The 21046-nt window shown below is 38.6% G+C and overlaps 1 protein-coding gene across 1 annotated transcript in view; it reads right to left on the reverse strand.

The window, feature by feature from the left end:
* fbxo41 (F-box protein 41) overlaps nucleotides 1–20087 on the reverse strand; it is a 38201-nt gene extending 18114 nt beyond the window's left edge. The window contains exons 1-3 of the mRNA XM_088418569.1: nucleotides 20035–20087; nucleotides 7263–7998; nucleotides 6274–6503 (exon numbers count right to left, since the gene is read on the reverse strand). Of these exons, the coding sequence (XP_088274695.1) occupies nucleotides 6274–6503; nucleotides 7263–7811 (779 nt within the window). The 5' untranslated portion in view covers nucleotides 7812–7998; nucleotides 20035–20087. The remainder of the gene's footprint in view (nucleotides 1–6273; nucleotides 6504–7262; nucleotides 7999–20034) is intronic.
* Between the last annotated feature and the right edge of the window lie 959 nt (nucleotides 20088–21046).

Genomic DNA, 21046 nt, shown 5'->3' on the forward strand with positions numbered 1-21046 from the left:
AATTATATACGATTTATGATACACGTGTGTGTGTAATAGATTAGGCTTATTGCCAAAAATAAAAGGTAAATGAGAGATAAGATCCACGTTGGGCTTGAAAACCGATGCACAATGGCTTTCTTTTGACTCCAAAAGTAATATGTGATGATATATGGGCATTAAGAAGGAAATATGTTGTTTTCAATGAGCAGTTACTGTACCTCAAACTCGCCGACTTTTCGGTCATACTCAAAACTGAAAAGGAAAATGAAGTGGACAGCGACATTTAGCATTAAAAAAGGCCAAGAATAGATCAAATTGAAAAGTTTAATATTATAAAGAAAAAGTGTTCCATTCAGGGTAAATATCTTATTTTTTTCAGTGATGATAGCATATTGTAGCTTGTTGGTTTGTTGATTTCTCACTCTCACTCCCAAAGTATTATTTTCCTTCACTGATGCATTTCTAAACATTCCTTGCTTATTCTGCACTCTCGCACCAGCCCCACCTGTGCAGATTAAAATGGCTTGAAGTGCGCTCCTGACGACAGGAGCAGGACAGGAGCAATTAGTACCTACCCTACACCTCCTTGTACCGCCTATGCAAGAGAAAATACAAGCCAATCTTAACCACGTCTTTTAGTTTTGTTTTCGTTCCGGAGCTGAGGAAGAGAGATTTTGCACGGTCGGCCAAGTAAACAGCAAGTTTCATTTATCAGCAACAACATTTTACTGTAGAAATGCTGAAGTGGTCAAAATGTGTGTTTGGGAGCACACAGCAGGACAATCAACGTCAGTTGTAAACAATTCAAGCAAGGCCGGAACTATTGTTAGGAATACTGGGTTCCCACAGGGACTGATTTGATAAAAGGACTGTAGTTTAGCAAAAGTGGTATATTGACACCAATTTGCATTTTAATGTCAGTAAGACGCCTGTTTATGCAATGATTGGTAAGCCGAATTTCAAAAAAAGTTCATCTAAATGTAAAATCACATCTCTGTATTTTCTTGCTTAGCTTTATGATGAATATTGCTTTATGATATGGAAAGATTTTCCCTTCATAAATGTTAATTTTGAGTTAATAGCGTGACTTTATTGAGCTCCTAATATGTTTGAGACCATTTGAACTTGAAGGTGTTTCCAAACTTTTGACTGGTATTATTAAGTTTTTTTTTTTTTTAGTTTGAAAAAAACAGTGGCAGTACACTTCAGGAAAAAAAATCAAATGAGGCATTTGTGCCCTTTTTTTGTTTTTGCTGTTATTAAACGCTGCAATAAAAAACACAAAGGTTGGGACCTTGACCCTTGCAACATGTTTACTCTCCATCCCTCCCACTTCCTCATTGGTAAAAAAAAAAAAAAAAAAGAAAATCAGCCTCTGAATTTTGATTGGAGGGTGCTCTTATGCAAGAGTCGCGCTAACATTTCTTGAAATTGGGACGCTGCGGGCTAAAAATAATACGCCATCGGGCTCAGATAACTTCTCTTTCGTCGTTCCAAAATGAGTACCGGAGATCCACCGAGGCAAATTATGCGACTCGAACTCAAAAAGAAGCACCATGTGACTGGCTGCCAGTAATTGCACAATTGACTCTAACCCATCTGCATAAAGCAATGAGATCAGCATGTACTGTATGTCAGTTATTTGTTCCTAATAGAAGAACAAAATGATTCACGTCTATGTGGAACACTTTGACAGGCCAACAATTGGTGAGGAGAATTCTCAATGTCTGCACTGCTTGAAACGATGTGACCGTGTGTGTGTGTGTGTGTGTGTGTGTGTGTGTGTGCATGTAAGACAAAGACCATTTTATCCATCTCAACTGTCTCCCCCATCTGCTGTGTACGGCTGACACTCTGATTCAGAGCTCACACAAATAGCTTTTCAAATATACTGGCCGAAATATTAGGCACTACTGCATATCACAGCGTTTTTTGTTTTTTTTTTCGAAGACGTGCTTGCATGTTATGTAAAGGATTGCAAAAATAGTCAGTGATGTAAAACCACATTCGAATAAACACCAACGTTTCAGCTAGTTGACAGCAAATGGAATGTTTTTTTGCAGTGTTTACAAACAGTCTGTCTGATCTGCCAATATTTTACAATCCTTTTGAAAAACAAATGCCGCCACACTAAATAAACCAAAAAGAGTTAATAATGGAGAAAGTTTGATCTTCGAATGACTTTATCTTCAATCATTTCTATGATAAAAATGGTAAAAAGAAGAAGAATTTATGATTGCTATTTGTAAACAGCATGTCACCAATTAAATCCCAGATTCCATGAAAAGCGGTAAAATAGACATTTCAATCATGGAAGAAAGAAAAAAAAAAGGAAATTGATCGAGAGAAGGCAAAGCAAGGACGTATACATTCATGCACACACACACACACACACACACACTGACACGTATCACCTCAGACATAAAACCTCAAGGTAAAATGCGTTTACATGGTCAATAGGAGATGAAGAAAGGATGGCTGCCATCATATTGAAGTGTATACACTTCCAGGCGCAGATTTTGTGTGTGATTTTGAATTGGACTTTTTTTAAATAGGTTGTGTAGACCAGTGCTTCTCAACCGTTTTTCAGTGAAATATGTTTTCAGCCAAGTAGCAATTAACCAGTGGGATACAAAAATAATAAATAAAAAAAAAAGACTTAAAGTATGCCATCAATGTATGATTATGATTCCCTTTCAAACTTCATTTGTATTGGTCCACAAAAAAAAATAATCAAACTAAAGTGTCCTCTTTTGAATCAGAAGAAATCTGTTGTCAAAAAAGAACTGAAATATTTTCCCGCAAAAAAATAATCAATATAAAATGTCATACTTGTTCTAGAAAAAAAGAAAAAAAAAAGAACAAATATAAATATTTGTCCACAGAAAAATATTAAACATAAATCGTCCTGTTTTGGGGGTTAGAGTAGAGATCTTTTCACAAATATAAATCATTAACATCATTATTAATAAATATTTGCCCACAAAAAATAATCAACATAAAGTGTCATACCTGTTCTTGAAAGAAATAACTATGAATAAATATTTGTCCACAAAAATATACTTAACTTAAAATGCCCTTTTTTGGGATCATATTGGAGACATGTTCACAAAAATAAATCATGAACATGACAGGTAACGAGAGGTGGCACAGGGCAAGTTGGGTCGAACCATTTTAGTATGGGGGAGAATCTGGCTTTTTACAATAATGAAACTGAATAACCTACTGAACATATTATTTGTTTTATGAACTTATATTTTTCTGAAACAGTTTATTAATTCAATCAATCTTCAAAAGGATTTTACATGTTTGTTTTCTTTGAAACCTCTAGTACCCCTTGAAGTTCCTTCTAGTACCCCACCCATTTGAGAAGCACTGGTGTAGACTCTGTAATGCCCACAGTTCACACACAAAGACCACAGCCTGGATTTGAATCGAGAACATCGAAAGAGTCATGCTAACCGCTAGTCTCAGAGCTAAAGTGATAAAGTGAAACTGTTCCTAGCTAAAACTCATGTTTATAAACGGATGCGGTACCAAACCGCAGGTCCCAAAAGACCTTTCATTACAATTCGATATTTCTGTCAGGAAATTTCAAAGCGTATTGCTTTTGAAAACCTTCCAGTTCACCCACATTATTTATAACTATGCTAACTAGCGCTTCGTTGCCTGTCCTGTTGTAAGAACAAGCTCGTCCAGTACGGTGTAGACACCTTGCTTTAACAGGCATATGAATAATAAGCATACGATCCTCTGAAGGAGGGATTCTCTTTGAATGCTAATTAGGATCTTTTCACAGGTGTCACCGACGCTTTGCGCAAATTCACGACGCCTCATTAATATTTAAAAGTTGCAGATGATTGACTTGAAAACGCCTAAATGAGAGACGAAGCTGTGTGAAAAGGAGCTTCTAATGCAACAATAAAAAAAAAAACATTGTCCATCCTGTTTCTAAAACGCTGATATTCTCAGATTTAGTTTGGCAAAGAGCTTTGCTATGGCTTGCTACATTAGCGTCTTTGTTGCTATTGTTCTGCAGTCACACCTGGGTGCTTCGTATTTATGTGGTAAATAATGTGTATGTTCTGGAAGATAAAATGCTTGGGTACTACCCTGTTTAGATGTACGCTACCTCTCACAGAGAATAATTTATCGGCCTTCAGCCTATTTGTCACATTTATGAATACCTCCGCTTTTAGGACTTAGTGTAAATGTCCTGTTGTCGCCTAGCAACTCACTTCTTCTGTAGTTCCCACCTCTGATGGTCCGGTGGGAATCTGCTAAAGCCCCATGACATGCAGTGACTTTTCAAAGACCATGTGTTAGTTAAGGAACGCTTAGTCATGGATTCAGTCGAAGACGCAACGACAGCGATGCTCTTTTTCCAACTTTGTTTAGCTGGTCCGTACTTTACAGTGTGAATGAGCTTGCTGCTTGACTGCCAGCTTTTCCCAGGAGAGAAACCGTCAGAGAAACTGCGTGGACAAGGAGAGGCAGAGCAAGAGGGGAGAAAAATGGTGCCTGTTTTACACAGTCAATCTTGCTACTGAGCTTATTAGAGTATGAAGGTGTACCTAATAAACAAGTTCACTGATTGACTCACAGACATTTATGATTTATTTATTTTACAAATCCATCTATTTTCTAGCGCACTTTCCCGATATGGGTCATTTATGAGCACGAGCCTATCATCGAAGCCTTTGGGAAAGATATACAAGACACACACAAAGAGGCATTCACTGTCACATGAACATGGACATTATTAACTCGTGATTAAATAACTAATGGATTTAATTCTCGTTTGGGCAACAATAATGCAAGATGTGATTCAGTTGGACAAAAAAAGGATTCAAAATAGTCGTAGTCATAATTAGTCCATAGCCATGCTTTGGGAGAACTTGAAATGTGTTCATCAGATTCATGTCCAGATATGACAACAATCTGCGCGATTCATGTCTAACCAAGCTTTTTATTAACGGAACCTGAAAAATGAGCCAGCTCATGAAGCAGCCCAGTGAAAAGGACAATCAGACAAACGCCATATGGACAAAAGTATCGGGGTACACTATGACGCTAACATAGCGCTTGCACGAGAAATTCTTACCTCAAAAGGGTCTAACAAAAACCAACAAAAAGACAACATCAGAATCTCTCACTCAATTTCAGATCGGTAAGCATTTAATCTATTCATCAATAAGCATCTAATTAATTTTTTTACTTTTTTGTGTATCCTGGGGGCGGTACAATTGTCAATGACAAACAAAGAAGATTGGCTCCATATTGTCACTAATCTCCCTGACTCAATTAGCTGTGACAAGATGCATTTTTTTTCACAGAGGATAAAGAAAATATGCCTATAAGTATTGTGACATTGTCTGTCTCCATGTGTTGCTTGGACATTTGTGTTAGAATATCTGTTTCTTCAAGAGCTCTTAAGGACTATTATTGATGCTTATTGTTAGCATGTCAATGTATTGAAATAAGCTATTTATCGTTGGGTGCAAGCAATTTTTCATTTTTCACAAGCTCAATTGGCACAACATATCCCACATTGATAACATGCCACCAGAACCGCTCAGATCAAGTTCAGTGTGACTACATTGCCCATGAATCTTAGACAAAAAACTGAAAATAATTTGAGTTCTTCAATGCAGCAAACATGAATGTGAAAGTAAATAGGAATTTAAAAAAAGGATGCTGGCATGGGACTTGTGTAAATCTATAACCTAAAAGATGTCAACTGGCTTAGCTGCACAACACAGCAAGACATTTTAAACACAATAGTCTTTATGCATAAATACACCTGCTAATGTAGAAATATATTTTTTTTATTTTCAGTAGTGCTGTATTCTAACTTGTTTTCAGTCTACAGCAAAAAGAAAGGAAATGACCTCCCTCTTTCAATACTTTTGTCTGCAAATGCGATTTTTTTTTTTATGGATTCTCATATCCCATGGTGAAACAGGACACAGTCTCGGGCCGCAGAAAATCAATCTGCTAATGAAGGCTGATAGAAAAGGATTTGGACAATGTTGAGACAGTAATACAAATAGCAGCAAGGCAGTGTGCACATTACCCAGAGATGAATTATGATTTGGTCCTCTGTGATATGTTCCAAACTCATAATGAGGTTTTATGGGTCGCCTAATTGAGATTCTGAAGGACTACTTTTAAATGAGCCTTTAACCATTAAAAAGGGTTTACATAGTCTATGATTGGGGAAGTTTGTTTTCCTAAAGCAAAAAGTGTATTCAAGGTGTTTTACTGCATATGATCAAGCACGCCACTTACTGCTGCTTGTGGCTGAGCTCAGCCTCCTTGTTGACCAGGTCCTGTTTTAGGTTGGCCAGCATTTCCACCGAGACGTCCACCTGCCGGGAGAGCTCCAAGGCCTTGTCCTCGAGCTCTTGTTTCTCCTGGCTGAGCCGCTCGCTCTCATGCTTGGCCCGTTCCAGCTCAGAGCTTTTTCTCTCCAGCTCGGCCTGGAGACGGCCTACGCGGGCCGCTATTTTCTGCTCCACCTACAAGATGACAGATGTTTGAGTTGCACTCGTGTACTTTGTATATGAAACCGATGCTAACTCCACTCTTAACGTTGGGTGTCACAAAAGAAGGATACAGTCATGTTTGTAACTGATATACTATAGGACAGTATAGGACAGGTTTGGGCAAAGTTTTAGACTCGAGGGCCACGAAGGCTTAAAAAATTTGAGAAGATTTGAGCAGATAATCCAGCCCATAATAGAAAATAAATGTGAGATATTTCAATAGAAAATTAACATAAAAATTACATCAATTTTATTCAAGTCCCGTGCATTTAACTATTCAAATGACTTTTACAACAACTGAAAATCAAATGAACACAATAAAGCTTTTTTGTTTGTGCTGACAGTTACTATCTGGTCCCGCTTATCCTTCAGGATATTAACATTATCATTCTCCTTCTGATTGATAATTTCCTCAAATTTGGCAGGCCGGATTAAATAGCTTAATGGGTCGTAGTTTGCCCATCCCTGGGATAGAAAATTGAGGGTTAATATAGGGGCGTAAGACTACTGCATGCATACATAAATGGCAGAAAAATCACAGGAATGAAAACTCCCGTATTGGCCAGGGGGTGACAAGGAGTGGTCTTGGCTACCATGTAGCTCCACCCATGCCTTGTAGTACACTAATTGGGGGCTTGAAAGCCCTATGAATGTGTTTGTGTCCACCCCTCAAAGGACTTAACTAATTAACGTACTTGAAAAAAAAAAAAACTGAAAACCGATCCTATTTACCTCTTCAGAAAGCTTCTCCATCCTCTCATCCAGCTCGAGACGTTCAAAGGCACGTGCCTTCAACCTGGCCAGGCCTTCTTCATAAGCCGCCTCCACTGCGCTGGCGGCCACGTTAGCTGCTACGGCCACGGCTGTACTGGGGTTCCCATAGGGACCGGGGTCTGTGGATGTCATGGCCGTCTTCATCAAAATCTCCCCCAGTGGAAACTCCACATTGGGGATGTACCTGGCGGAAGCGTTGGAGCTCGCCGGCGTCAAACTCAGGTCGTCCACGCACGGAAGCTCGCGGCAGGGGAAGCGACGCTCTTTCAAAGCCGACGGCTGCAGAGGCTCGAAGGGGTCCTTATTGTTGGGAGGTGGCAGAAAGGCTCCCTCTGTCACGAGGGGGAGCAGGGCGGCGGCGTCGCAAACGCTATTGGACTTGGACAGGACGTAGAGGGTCTCGTAAGTGTGGTTGTACTCCAGGTGGGCGCGCAGGGACGACAGGCTTCGGAAGCGCTTGTGCTCCCCACAGCGAGGACAGCGGTACGGCAGGTCCAGAGAGGCCATGCCTTGCGGGATCTGTGGGGAGGGTTGGACGGCGCTCACGCAACCGGACGGTGGCGCCGGTGGGTCAAAAACCCATCGGATGCTCTCATGGTGGCGACAGTTGCAGTCGATCAGCAGGGTGATGACAGATCTTAGAAGGTCACATAGCGGCAAATCTCAATTGGCCTTTTCATGTTAATGTCACTGCCTAGAACAGAAGAAAACACAAAAACTATTTCAGAGAATACACTAAACACCTCTCCGTCGTGGATTTGGGCTTTGCAATTCTATTACATGGATTTTTTTTTGTCCATATAAGTCAATAACTGTATTTTGGTCAACTGAATACATGTCAAAAGTCTGGCACAGGGGCCAAATACGACCCATGGTCAAATATTATCTGACCCGCAACCTGTGTCACAAAATTAATGTCTGGCCCATAGCTTTGTTGACCTTTGTATAAAATACATGCTAAATGCAATTTCACATTCACCCACAAGAGGGCAGCATCAGTCAGCCCAGTTCCATGACCTAAATTGCAATGTCACTGGCTCCTTGGTCCTTATAACATTAAACACAATCCAGAAGTTGATTTCAAGTCACCATATAAATAAGTGTCTGAATTGAGTTGAATTAATATTGAGATGCGAAAATCAAGCATTGATAAGCACAAAACATGCCCAGTTAAGCAGAAGACGACAAAGAAGAAGAACAGGAAGTAATTGACCTCATAGAAGCAAACAGGCAGTTTGCTGCAGATTGTAGTTTACTCATGAAATATTGTTGAAACATAATCTGTAAGTGACTGAAGGCCAATATTACATTTGTATTGTACCTATAACATGTACTGTATGTGTGAACTAAATGGTAGTTAGTTTTTGTTGACCTTTGATGGTTATCGCTAGCACACAAATGGTAATGTTGATTGATAACCAGTTAGCATAGACGTTTTGATGGTATCTAAAAAGACATGCATAGAAAATGATAAGTCGTTACATCCACTCATTTCAACTCACGTTCAATCTTGGTATATTATTAAAAAAATGGTGAGTAGAAAGGTTGACTACTGAATTATTTGATGCAATAATCCATTTTAAATACACTCGATAGTGGCAGCGAAATATTATGTGTACACTTTGTATGGCGCTATTGATTTGCAAGTGAAGAGATCAAGAAATATGAAACCCATTTTTTACCGACCGATACTTGCACAGTGTCATGTAAGCTGAAGTACTCAAAAAACAACCAGGGGAATCAACAGGAAATGGAGCTATTATTGAGAGTGCTCATGGGCACTGTCTTCCTTGTCTTCAAAGACAAGGGCACTCTCTAATCAAAACATAATCCTCTAATCAAACCAAACTAGTCTTGGATGTCGAAGAACTGAAAATAATTGTTTACAGAATTAGGACCCGTGTTTGCCTCGATCTTCAATGATGTTTTTGTTTTTTTTCAACAATATGATACAATGTAGGAAGTAACGCTACAGCTATCACATATTTTTGATATTCAGATATATAGAGAATTCAAATTGAATATCAAGTATTCAGATTTTTTTTTTTGGCTTGGCGAAAAACTGTTAAAAACAGACACCAATATTGAACTTAACATTAGATTTTAGACAAATCACTCACCAATAAATGTTATTCTAGCAAAGAATTTGCCATGTGAAAAAGCAAATTTGAGTCAGCGTGGTTTGTTAAAAAATGAACTGTAGGCACGACTACTGTGCCAGACTGTGAGTAAAATGTGAAGTCATTTACATGCATCACACCAGATTAACTGGAGCACTAGAATGCTGCTAGAAAGCAGCTAATTTATGTTTGCATGACAAAAGCCTCTCAACTTTCTCCCTCTAATATATTATTTACCAGTGTGAAATGACGTTGAGTTTCCCATCTGATTCCTAATATATATATATATATATATATATATATATATATATATATATATATATATATATATATATATATATATATATATATATATATATATATATATATATATATATATACAGTGGGCCCCCGGGTTACGAACTTAATCCGTTCAGCGGGTACGCTCGTATCTCGAACTGCTCGTATAACGGGCAATCCAAACCCATGTTAATTCGTGAATGCGTGCAACGCGCGCAAAAGCCCTAGGTAAAAACACCACGACTGTACACATATATTAAAATTGAGTGACATAATCTATTGTATATTTGCATTAAATAATAAGTACAAAGGAATAATGACTTTTACCTTTGGAATGACGTGACTTGAGCTGGGTGGAAGCGGAGGGGAGCAGAGACCATCGCTCAAAGTCAACACGGCGAAGTAGATATGCTATTGGTCTTATAGTGTCACAGTAACTCTTTCAGTCAGGGTGCTAATCACGGAGATACTAAAACATCATCCTCTTATTTCTTCCTTTACCGCTGCTAGTAATTTTGGAAGCTATGTCTAACAGATAAAGTTTGCAAAGTCTTCACAACATTCCTCCCTTCCGTTTTTCACTCATTTTCTCTCCTTCCTTCCATCCCAACCAGCTGTGCCATCAAGCTAGATAAAGGCGTTCGGCCAATAGCATATCGGCACTTCTGTGATTGACGTGTGACGCCGGCCAATAGCATCTCCGTGAGTGAGACCGGGTGACCTTAATCGACCAATATCATATTGGCATCTCCGTGACTGACTGATACTTATTCGCACTTTTTTTAAACGGTTGGAATGTATTGACAATTAATTTAAAAAAAAAAACACCTTTAAACCAATGACAATTCTTTGTCCTGCAATCTGCACATTTAATTTCATGTCAGCTGTTTTTCCCTTTAGCTGTACAAACACTACACTTAAATGGTAATATATTTACACACCGTGACTGAGACAGTCACTGTGACGTTGTAAGACCAATAGCGTTCACGTTACTGCCACAAGTATCTACTGAAGGTTTAAATGACGCATCTGCTGATTTTGTTGACGCATTTAAGCGAGAGACATATTTACATACTTAATGGCCGGCATGTCGGATTGCTCGTAAGGCGAAAGGTTTGTTCGTAAGTGGGGGACAAAAATCTTCGTGATCCACTTGATTTGCATGCCTGACTTCTTGCTGACTTGAAGTAACCATTCTTGGGTTTCTCCTTGGCCTATGTCCCATACCTCAACAACCCAAACTCCAAAACTACTTGCTAGTAAAACTACCTTGATAAACAAACAGCTCTGAAAACATAACCTTCTTTTTCTGAGATGGCACAACAGTCAGCCAGTCAATCTTCAGTCTTCTTTTGCAAAGGAAGCCAGAGTGTGCCAGCAAGTGTCACCTTCGTCAAGCACAAATAAACAGTAAAAGCACGGAAGCATTCCAAGCTTGAATGCCTGAGAAAAGCCTCCTGCAGGACACAATTCATCTCCCACAGCAGGTTTGCGACACATCTCGCACACACACACAAAAGGGGAAGAATTCTGTCGTTCACTCAACGGGAAAACAACATGTCAGTCAATCAAACTAGATAACAAAAATAAGTGTTTGTGGTTATAGGAAAAAAACAGCCTTTAGGATCAGAATACAGCAACCTAAAGCATTCACAAATTTACCAATTTGTGTTTGTCTCCAATATTCTTTCTGAACTACTGACATAAGATGAAGCCAAATAAAAAGCAATTTTTGTCAAGGAAATATTTTGAAGTGATACATCTTGACACAAACTTGAAATGTCTGGGAGAAGTTTAGTTTAACCTGTGTTGTTAATGGAAGTTGTCTTCACAGAATATAAAATATACATTTTCTTTTTTATTCAAATACTCTACAAGCAGTTTTTTGGGGGAAATATAAGATGAGACTGCAATAATTGGCATGTGGATTTGTGGTATATTTACAGTTTATTAATAGACTGTAGAAACAATTTCCTACATTTCCACTCCTTAGCTCTAGCCAATGCTCTCTCAAATTTCTTCCAAGACTCGAAACGCAAACGCCTCCAATGTTCCAGTGCGCTTATGAAAATTCCATCCAGTCGCATGGTGTCAGTGAATGTTTAAGGTTTAATTTGTATATGGATGAATCGGACATCTTTCATATTTGGATTTGTGATGGGAAACATCACAAACAGATCCAACATGGCAGATGCAACCACAGACTTCAGTACTATATTAATAATTGTGTAGTAAATAGTCTGTGATACAATATTATTGTGTGGCACGCTAACGACATTTTAGGAAGGCCGACTTCAAAATAAACACACCAAATAATACACGGACGATGACGCAATAGCCGTAGTACTCTTTTTTTAAGCGTAGTGGCTAGCTTAAGTCCTAGCGACTCCATTTTTATTGCCGTCACATCACAGAGGTCCCAACAACAACATCATATTGAACTACTTATTGAAGATGCTAAGAAAACACAAATTAATTGCGCTGTCAATTTATAATACGGCACAAGTCTCCGGCGCTAGTGCTAGCTGCTAACGTGGTGCATTCAAATGTTATCGGTCATTTCATACTCAGCTAGAAAAAGTCCATCTATGTATTCAAGCAAGAGTTTTGTGATCCAAGTTTGTGGTGTTTTACAACCTTAAAGGAACAATGTGCAAGATTTAGCTACATCTAATAATATATTTATACAACTACCATTACACTACGTTTGTGTAGTTCTTCTTTTTCGGGTATCAGTAGCAGAAATCAGCAGCGAAACATGCCAGCTTATCTTTACGCGGGGGGTAACCTGTGTGACATTATTACAAATTACTAGAGTGACGTATAATTGTAAAAAAGAAAAAGACAATGTTGACGTGATAGAATATACGTTTTTGCATGTTATTGAAATTTATAGTGGATTTTTAGAATGAATGGATTTTTTGTTTGCACACTTCAATATAGCCAATTAAAAGCATTTTGAGTGGCACCATTTTTTCCCTATTAGTGACATAGTATCAAACGAGTAGCGGTAGAAAACACTTGAATTTATTCTTCTGCTTATGCAAAGGGTCGCTCACAGACTTAAACAACATTAATACCTTAGAAATCGTGAAGTGCGAACCTCCATTATATCATCAAAAGCAATTGTTTGTTCCTTTGTGTCCGCGGTCTTGAGTGCAGATTTGTTTTGCTTGACTGTGAGGAAAAAGTGCGTGAATCACGCCTGCCGATTATACTGTATTTTTTTTTTTCTTAGCTAGCGATATTGCAACATCATGGTCAAACAACCGGCATGTTACCATGCACATAAGAGCCACCGAGATTTGTGCTGTAAGAGGTGTGACACGAGCATCAACCCACACTTAAGAAACTGAGCTTTTTTCACCGTATATTCACAGTCCAGGCCGACATCAAAACGCAGGCGGGTAAACAATAACGGGGCATATCACTTAAGAGCTCGACCATTTTCACAGTACAAAACTTTGACACGTTTCCTCACTCAGGTATAAAGACATGGAGTATAAGCTACATAAGAGGGTAGCTAACAGCTCAACGGGGCCCGTGGGCTTCGTGCTCCTGCGTGAGCATGTCAAAAATGTTTTCGTCCCGCTGAACGCAACGGGACTCCCGTGACAGGACAAGTTCACTACCTGAGGCTCCTCTACTGACAGCCAAGGGCGCCGCAAAAGCAATTGCGATAAATATGATTACAGAGCCTTGTAACTCCACTTTCTGACATCATTTTTTGGCACAAAAATACTGTAAAGTGCCACAGATAAAAGTTGACAGGTAGTAAAGTGCGGACTTGTATAAAACTCAAACTGCGGGTCCATTTAACGTAGTAGCAATTCTAATCTATCGTCGTGTATTTTCTACAGCACTTGACCTCACAACAGGGGAACGACAGCAGGGATCTCAGACTTTGGTGAAAAATACAATCAAATTCAAAATGCACCAAAGTTTAATAGCATTTCAAATGCATCACACAAAATAGCCAACCCAGAAGTCAACCCAATAATTTTCTTTACAATAGTACTATATGATCTACTGTATAGGGTTCTACTGTATAGGGCCCCTTCAGTATAATTCATGTTGCCTTTGAGAAATAGGAATTTTGGCCTTTTTGCCACTTGCTGTCCCTCAAAAATGACAACACATGCTAAAGGCTCAGGTAACAACCATCCACTGCTCACCAGTTTGCTGTATTTGCTCATGTCACATTTGAAATCTGAGCAATGATCGATTATTAGCTGAGTCCTGAGCATCTGTGATGTCATTTTCAGTCGACAGCAAATGGCAAAATGGCCGCCAACGTTAGACAATCAACTCCTAAAATAATTCATTACTTTAGTACACCATTACATAAAAACAATAAATTATATAAAAACGTAATTACTTCAAGTATCGGTAATTGATTACTTTAGTAATTAATTAATTGAAAAAAATTGCAGAAAATACTGTATAAATAAGTAATATAAATAAGGGCCGGAGATTGAATGTCTAGGGGGAAAAAAAAAGTAAAAATATGATTTATGATCGAATTACTTTATTATAGTATGCCCCCATTAAAACTACCACTCATAAAACCGTGCAGCGTATGCCGAGCACGCTCGAAACTAAAACCATAAACACATAATTGCCTCCCTAAATATTTTACGATAAACACCCAAAGATGATTTGTAAATTGGGACTTGTGATTTAATTATATGCCATATGGACACATAAGAGTACATGTTCACACTGTTAATTGCTTTCCAACACAACGATACTATTAGCCTTACCATAATAATATAGAAATGCAAGACCAATGCTTGACTGTTTTTGATTTGTTTTGACGGTCGGCACTACGGTACTTTGAAAATGTGCTACCGCGGCCTCCAGGATTGGCCGGAACAGTGTCACTTTTCCACAAGACAACAAGAATGCGAAAGCAGCAATCAACGTGGCTCCACTGAATGATTATTGACAGCGAGGTCAGGGGAGAAGATGGGGCAGTGAGACTGAATGACTTCCTCCGATATGAGCTGACGGCCACACTCAAAACAACCTTTACCCCGCCTGCCACAGTCGAGTATCGATTCAGACAAGCGTCCGATGAAACAATTATACCCTCACTTGCGGACATCAACTAACGAATGCACAACGGGGGGAGCTCACAGGTCACTGCTGTGAAATACAAGTTGTAATAAGTCAAAATATAGAATGAGAAGATATTAAACAAGATGATTTCACTTCTGAAGAAATTGCGTGTGAATGTGAACGTAAAAAAGGTATAATGTTGAAAGACTTGGAAGGATGTGGATTGATATTGAAAATTGTAAACAGTGCTAAAAAAAGGTGGAATCATATTGAATAAACAGCTAGAGGGAAAGTCGACCAAGTCGGGTCAATCGACTTTAAAACTTAACTGAAAAGATACGACTCAAAGCTCTGCCAGAACCGTGTTTGCGCCACCTTTAATGCAGATGTATGCAGTGTTGCAATGGCGGCAAGAGAGAAGGAAGACTTCCCCAAAAAACTGGAAATATCACAACTTTTGGATCATTTCCATCTAATAAAAAGAATGAAATGTTCAATTATTACATTATATCACCGCAGTACTGAAGGGGGAAAAAACATACGCAGTTGATTTGCTATACTATTACTTGTCTTGAAAAGACAACAACAAAAACATTGTGTGTGTGTGTGTGTGGGGGGGGGGGGGGGGATTACTGTACTCAATTAGTTATGAAAATATATTGATTCAAAAATATTCAGCTGACAGCCAAGTGGTGTGGAACAACCAATTAAGAACATATATCAAGATAAGGCCTTTTTGATTTCATTTGCTGGGACACGTAGTTACTCAGACATTCAAATGTATTTAAAGGGTATTCGGTCTTTAAGGGACACCCTGTAGACTTTCAAACAAACCAGATGTGGAAATGGTCCTTGTTGAAAGAAGCACGCAAAAACTGTTATGTGTTTAACATTGCCAACACAACCTCCGGGAAGGAGATGTGAAACAAATGAGGAAGGCAACTGCTGCTGCTGGGATAAGTGGATGAATGTCTGAGGTCTTCTAATGCATATAGCACACCCCAAGCCTAAGAGGACGTGATGTGCAAGAGATGAGCCATACTACTAAAATACTGCACAAAATCCAGATTTTCCTATGTGGGGAACATTCATGTTAATTTGGGGGATTTACAATTTTGGGAGAATTTTTTTTTTCTAGTGGATATCAATTATGTGATGATTTTCATTACTGGTGAGTTTATTTGGGGTAAAATCATCTTTCTTATGAGTGAACCCATTGGGTTGAATGGCCCGTATTTGGCTACATAACACTATGGAACAAAAATAGGAGACATCCAAAAAGAAAAGCCAACATGTCAGTTGTAGGTCATTTTTTCCTCTCACTTGCGTTACAAAAAAGGAAGGCTATTTAATATGTTACATAAGTGACATTTCCATATTAACGTCAGTATTTTGTATGCTCAGAGACTTTTGAAAAGTTGACACACCAAAGTACAGATTCATTTTTTATCTATAAATGATGTTTGAATGGGTACCATTGCACTGGCAGCCCCAACAATACTACAATGGCCACGAGCCAACATGCACCAGAACTCACACACTCATTGCCGTTACCGTAGCGAAAGAATCAATAAATGTACATCGCGCCAAAGTAAATTACAATTAAAGTTCGATTATTATGACAGAAGTAGAATCAGTATGACATATTTTGCCTATTAAAGCAGCTCTCATGAAACATTAACGTGGCAAAGCGTCAACCCGACTAAATATTATTGTCTTTATGTACATTTATCGTTTATCTGTGTCTCAGTCCATCACTGTCAAGCTGTAAACATGATGGACTCCTCGTTTGACGGAGTTAATGCCACACGCACGACTTAATGGATTCTCCTATACCACACACAGACAAACTCAACTAGCACATAGCAGCAAGGCGAGGGAAGAGATTTTTGGGGCCTATCATTGATTGGTTAGTTTCAAAAAACAATCAAGAGGTCTATCAGAAGCACAGTGGTGACTTGGGATAAGAGAAATCCGTCAAATTGTTAAAAAGGGAACAATTTACCAAAGAGTATTCAAGCTGTTAGAACACTTAATATCAGCGTACGCATAAAAATAAGAGTAATATGCGTTGTTTATGTACTGTACAGCAACCAAACAAGATTACTACAAGAATAGCCCAAACTAGCTTAATGCTAACCTATAATGGAAATTTCCAATGACATGGTAACGCTTGTTATCGATAGTGCAGGATGCTTGATATCACTTTTTTAGACCGATACCTGCATGAGCACTAAACTCTTGTGTAGTAACTGATACTGATACCAAGTACCAAAACCACTGGTACTTTAACACACAAAATTTCCTGAAAACAAAACAATAACAGATTAAAAAAAAAAAAGACCGATATATTGCGGAATAGACCAGAGTAACTTAATGCGAACATACTGTATAATGTAATTTACATGCTAACACTTATTACTGATAATAGGAACGTTTGATATCGCTTTTTTTGTTCAAACCTATACCTGTACAAGTACTCAACTCTTGCATAGTTACCAATACCTAGTGCCGATACCACAGTACTATTGATGCATGAAATGTTCCCCTAATTTTAGATAATTTTTAAGAAAGACCTATATTCCAATACATTATTTTTCAGAAAAAGGTAATTTTCTCTTTTTTTAGTATGTATTTTCTAGTTAGGCCAATGCTGGTATCATCTGCCATCACAAATACCGTTAAATTAGGCTAGTCATCAGTTGATACCAATAGTTAGTATTGGTACTGCCTCATTCCTAATCGATCCATAAGAAATGGATATTTGAAAACAAATGGCGAAACAACACACGCAGACAAACAGTAAATCAATACTCCAAATGTCGGTATGGAAAATGAAGGACTCCTTTACTTAGATTAAAAACATGCAGGACATTTGGAAGGCAGATTCTACTTCTGTCACATGAGCAAACATCTGCCGTTGTTTAAGAAGTAAGTCAGCTGGATAGAATAAAATTATACTCCACAAATCAATGCAGCAGTAAACAAGGTCTCGCTTCTTATCGGTCTTGCAATTCCCTTACTGCCATCATGAAAGCACATTCGCAGTATTGCTTTTCACACGAGGGCTCCATTCATCCATGTCCTCATTACAGTCGCTAGTGAGCTGCGGCCTATCCCAGCTGACTAGGCGAGAGGCAGGGTACATCTGTAATAATGCATAGTAATAGACACCACTACTGCAGTTGAGTAAATAAATACTCCTAGGCCACCATTTACAAGAATACATGCAGCAAGCCAAATTAAAGCCTACACCAAAGATGGAATTAATTCATTAGAGTGCATTCCATTAAAAGCAACTACCTTTTCAGTTGAAAAAGTTGACCAAGCCCGGTAAGTCAACTAAAAATTGGTCGACTAAAATATCCAGCTCCAAGTTCCAGCTGAACCATTTTTGTGCCACGAACATTTCTTGCTACCATACACAGTGCAGCAATGGGGATAAGGGAGAAAGACAAAAAAACAGAATATTCAAACATTCAATTCAATAATCAAATGCCTAATAAAATGGGAGAGGGAATATTTGATTATTCAAATGCAATAATCAAAGGATAATCTATTTTTAAAAAGATTTGGTAGTGTTAGCCCGAAATAAAACATTGTAAAATATGACATGTTGATATGAGCAAAGCATCTGGCTTTTATTTTGAAGTCATTGCTTCATGACAAAAAAAAAATGAAGTAGAGGAAATGTATTTTAACGGGCATCATGCGTTAGCAATGTTTTACTGTAAACTTCATCATTATGTGTCTCATGTCCTGAGACCCAGCCTATTCATTTGAATCCACGTTAGTGGATATTTCTATTGTGCTACCCTTATAAGTCCTAGTGTACTCAACAGAGGACATCCTGGCCGTTCCAATGATGTCTTATAGATTGAGATGGGATGCAACGAATATTGCTGTCTTGCTGCAACGATATGGACACACAATGGACACAAGTACTGAAAATAGGCCAGGTTCTCCGGAGGATAGATGGCTCAAATCTTAACCTAAATTCATCAGTTTTTGCATGTTTGCAATGAATAAAATATTCTGCCCGTAATGCATCCATTCATTGTTACTGAAGTATTATTATTATAAGGGACCAAAAAAGAAGAAATCTGACTTAAAGTTATCACACAAATGTGTTCACACTACCAAAGTGGAGTATGTTACATCTCATCTCAGTGTGCTGACAGCATCTTTTTCTTGTTGCCCAGTTTTCGACAACAGCAGCAGCACAGCATGCACATGAGAGCACCGGCCCAATTTGTCACGCCTTGTAGTCACACCACTTTGCCAAACTCTTGCACTCTGCTTGCCTCAGAAGAACGGGTGACATTTTCATAGCGAGTGTCAATAGTAGTGAAGAGTGTCAATTTTCACAAATGAAAGCTTTCAATGAATACCAAAGGGAATTAAAAATAACAAGATAAATCCAGCAATTTAAAAAATAAAAAGTAAAGTTTGCTCGAACATTCAGAAGCAATTTTTGGATCAAAACAGTTTTTGATCCAAAACACTTTGATTCAAATAAAACTGAAGTTTCTACAAGGAAATGAACAAGGAATATTTTGTACAAATCAAATCAAAACTTTAAAAAAAACAACAACAAAAATGACAATTTTTCTCCTTTTGCTAATCTGTCTTGCAAAGCAGACCAAAGTAATATGATTATTCTTAGCATATATATATATATATATATATATATATATATATATATATATATATATATATATATATATATATATGAATCCCCATCTTGACGTCCTTAACAGGAACTTTCCCACCCCTTTGCAGCAAAAGTGTGCACCATTCTGTGACATGATGAAAAATATAGGATCTAAATGTATACGTCACGTTCGCAAACCCCAGCATATATAGAATATGCGTACGCCCCATTATTCCTCATGTACTAGCCTTTCATGCAGGCCAAGATGGCCCATTGATCAGCATCACTCATGGCAGCCAGGCAGGTAGGCACAGGCTGCAAAAACATCATGTGGGCGTGGACCAGCCCCAACTAGCAGCACATGACATTCTCGTAGCGTAAACGGTCGAGGAGGACCCTGATAAGGTGCGCGGACATGGGTGCAGCTGCAGAAAAGAGCCATGCTTAGTTAACCCCCCCACCTCCTCCTTTTAGCTTCCCACCGCTAATCTGGGAACGTCAATTAGCCGCACGGGAGGCGCCCGGGTCCCGACGGATTGACCGCACACACACGTACACACACATTGACCTTTTTTTTTTTCCCCCCATTTTTTTGTGCAAGAATGAAAAGCCTTACCTCGCAATGTCAATCTTCTCGTGCTCATTTTTCCTCCGTTTGCCGCTACGGAGCAAGGAGGAAACGCTCCAGCCCTCGTTGACGTCACAAGGCTGCAGCACGGAGAGAGACAGACAGAGGAAAGGGAGAGCGAGAAAGAGAGGACGACAGAAGAGGAGAGAAAAGAAACGCCAGATGAGGAGAGAGAAAAAGGGAAAAATAAGGCACCCCTCCCATCCTCTGAAACTGTGTAAAGTGAGGTGCACATTGCTCAGCACAGGGGGTTCTCAAACTGAGGTCTGTGGTCCCTCCATAGGACTACAAGACCAAGCTTGGGGTCCTGCAAAATGCTTAAAGCATTTTCATAAAATCAGGCTTATGTCTCCGAAAATGAAGAAGGAGATATGGATATGTTCTGATAATCTAATTCCCACACTTAATTCCCGTCAAAATGACGTGTATTAAGTGGCGGTAGTGTAAAAATGAATCAAGTTGCAGCAATTTGAATATTGCCAAGTCGAAATTCCTAGTTTTGAGGAAAAAAAAAAACGTTTTTAAATTTTTGGCATGTTCATCTTTCAATGGTGCGCGTCATCTAGAAATCCCTTTTTCAAACCGATTTCTGATATCAAACAGAACATTTGGGCTGTTGGGGAATGAATGTTGAGACCTTAAGAATTTTTTTTTTGAGAAATTCCAAATGGGACATCTCATCGAAAATTCGATTTTTCGTCAATCCCTCAAAACTAATCGCTGCGACACTGGTTTTGTGAAAATCCTTCACATATATATTTTTTGCAATAAATGTATGTATTACATTTAGGGCTGCATCTATCTAAGTATTTTGGGTTTTTGGCTATCTTACTGACAATTTAATTTGAATAACTAAACATTTTTCTGCTTGTTGAAAACAATTCTAAACACAGATCAAATCACAAATTCTCACATAATTAAGAATGAAAAAGTGATCAGTAGGAACAGCATCTACATCAGGCGTTCAGCATGAGGTGTGCTGAGTTATTTAGGTCTGTCA

The sequence above is a fragment of the Hippichthys cyanospilos genome, chromosome 7, assembly GCF_059441005.1.
Source record: "Hippichthys cyanospilos isolate Australia breed blue-spotted pipefish chromosome 7, RoL_Hcya_1.0, whole genome shotgun sequence".
Lineage (NCBI taxonomy): Eukaryota > Metazoa > Chordata > Actinopteri > Syngnathiformes > Syngnathidae > Hippichthys > Hippichthys cyanospilos.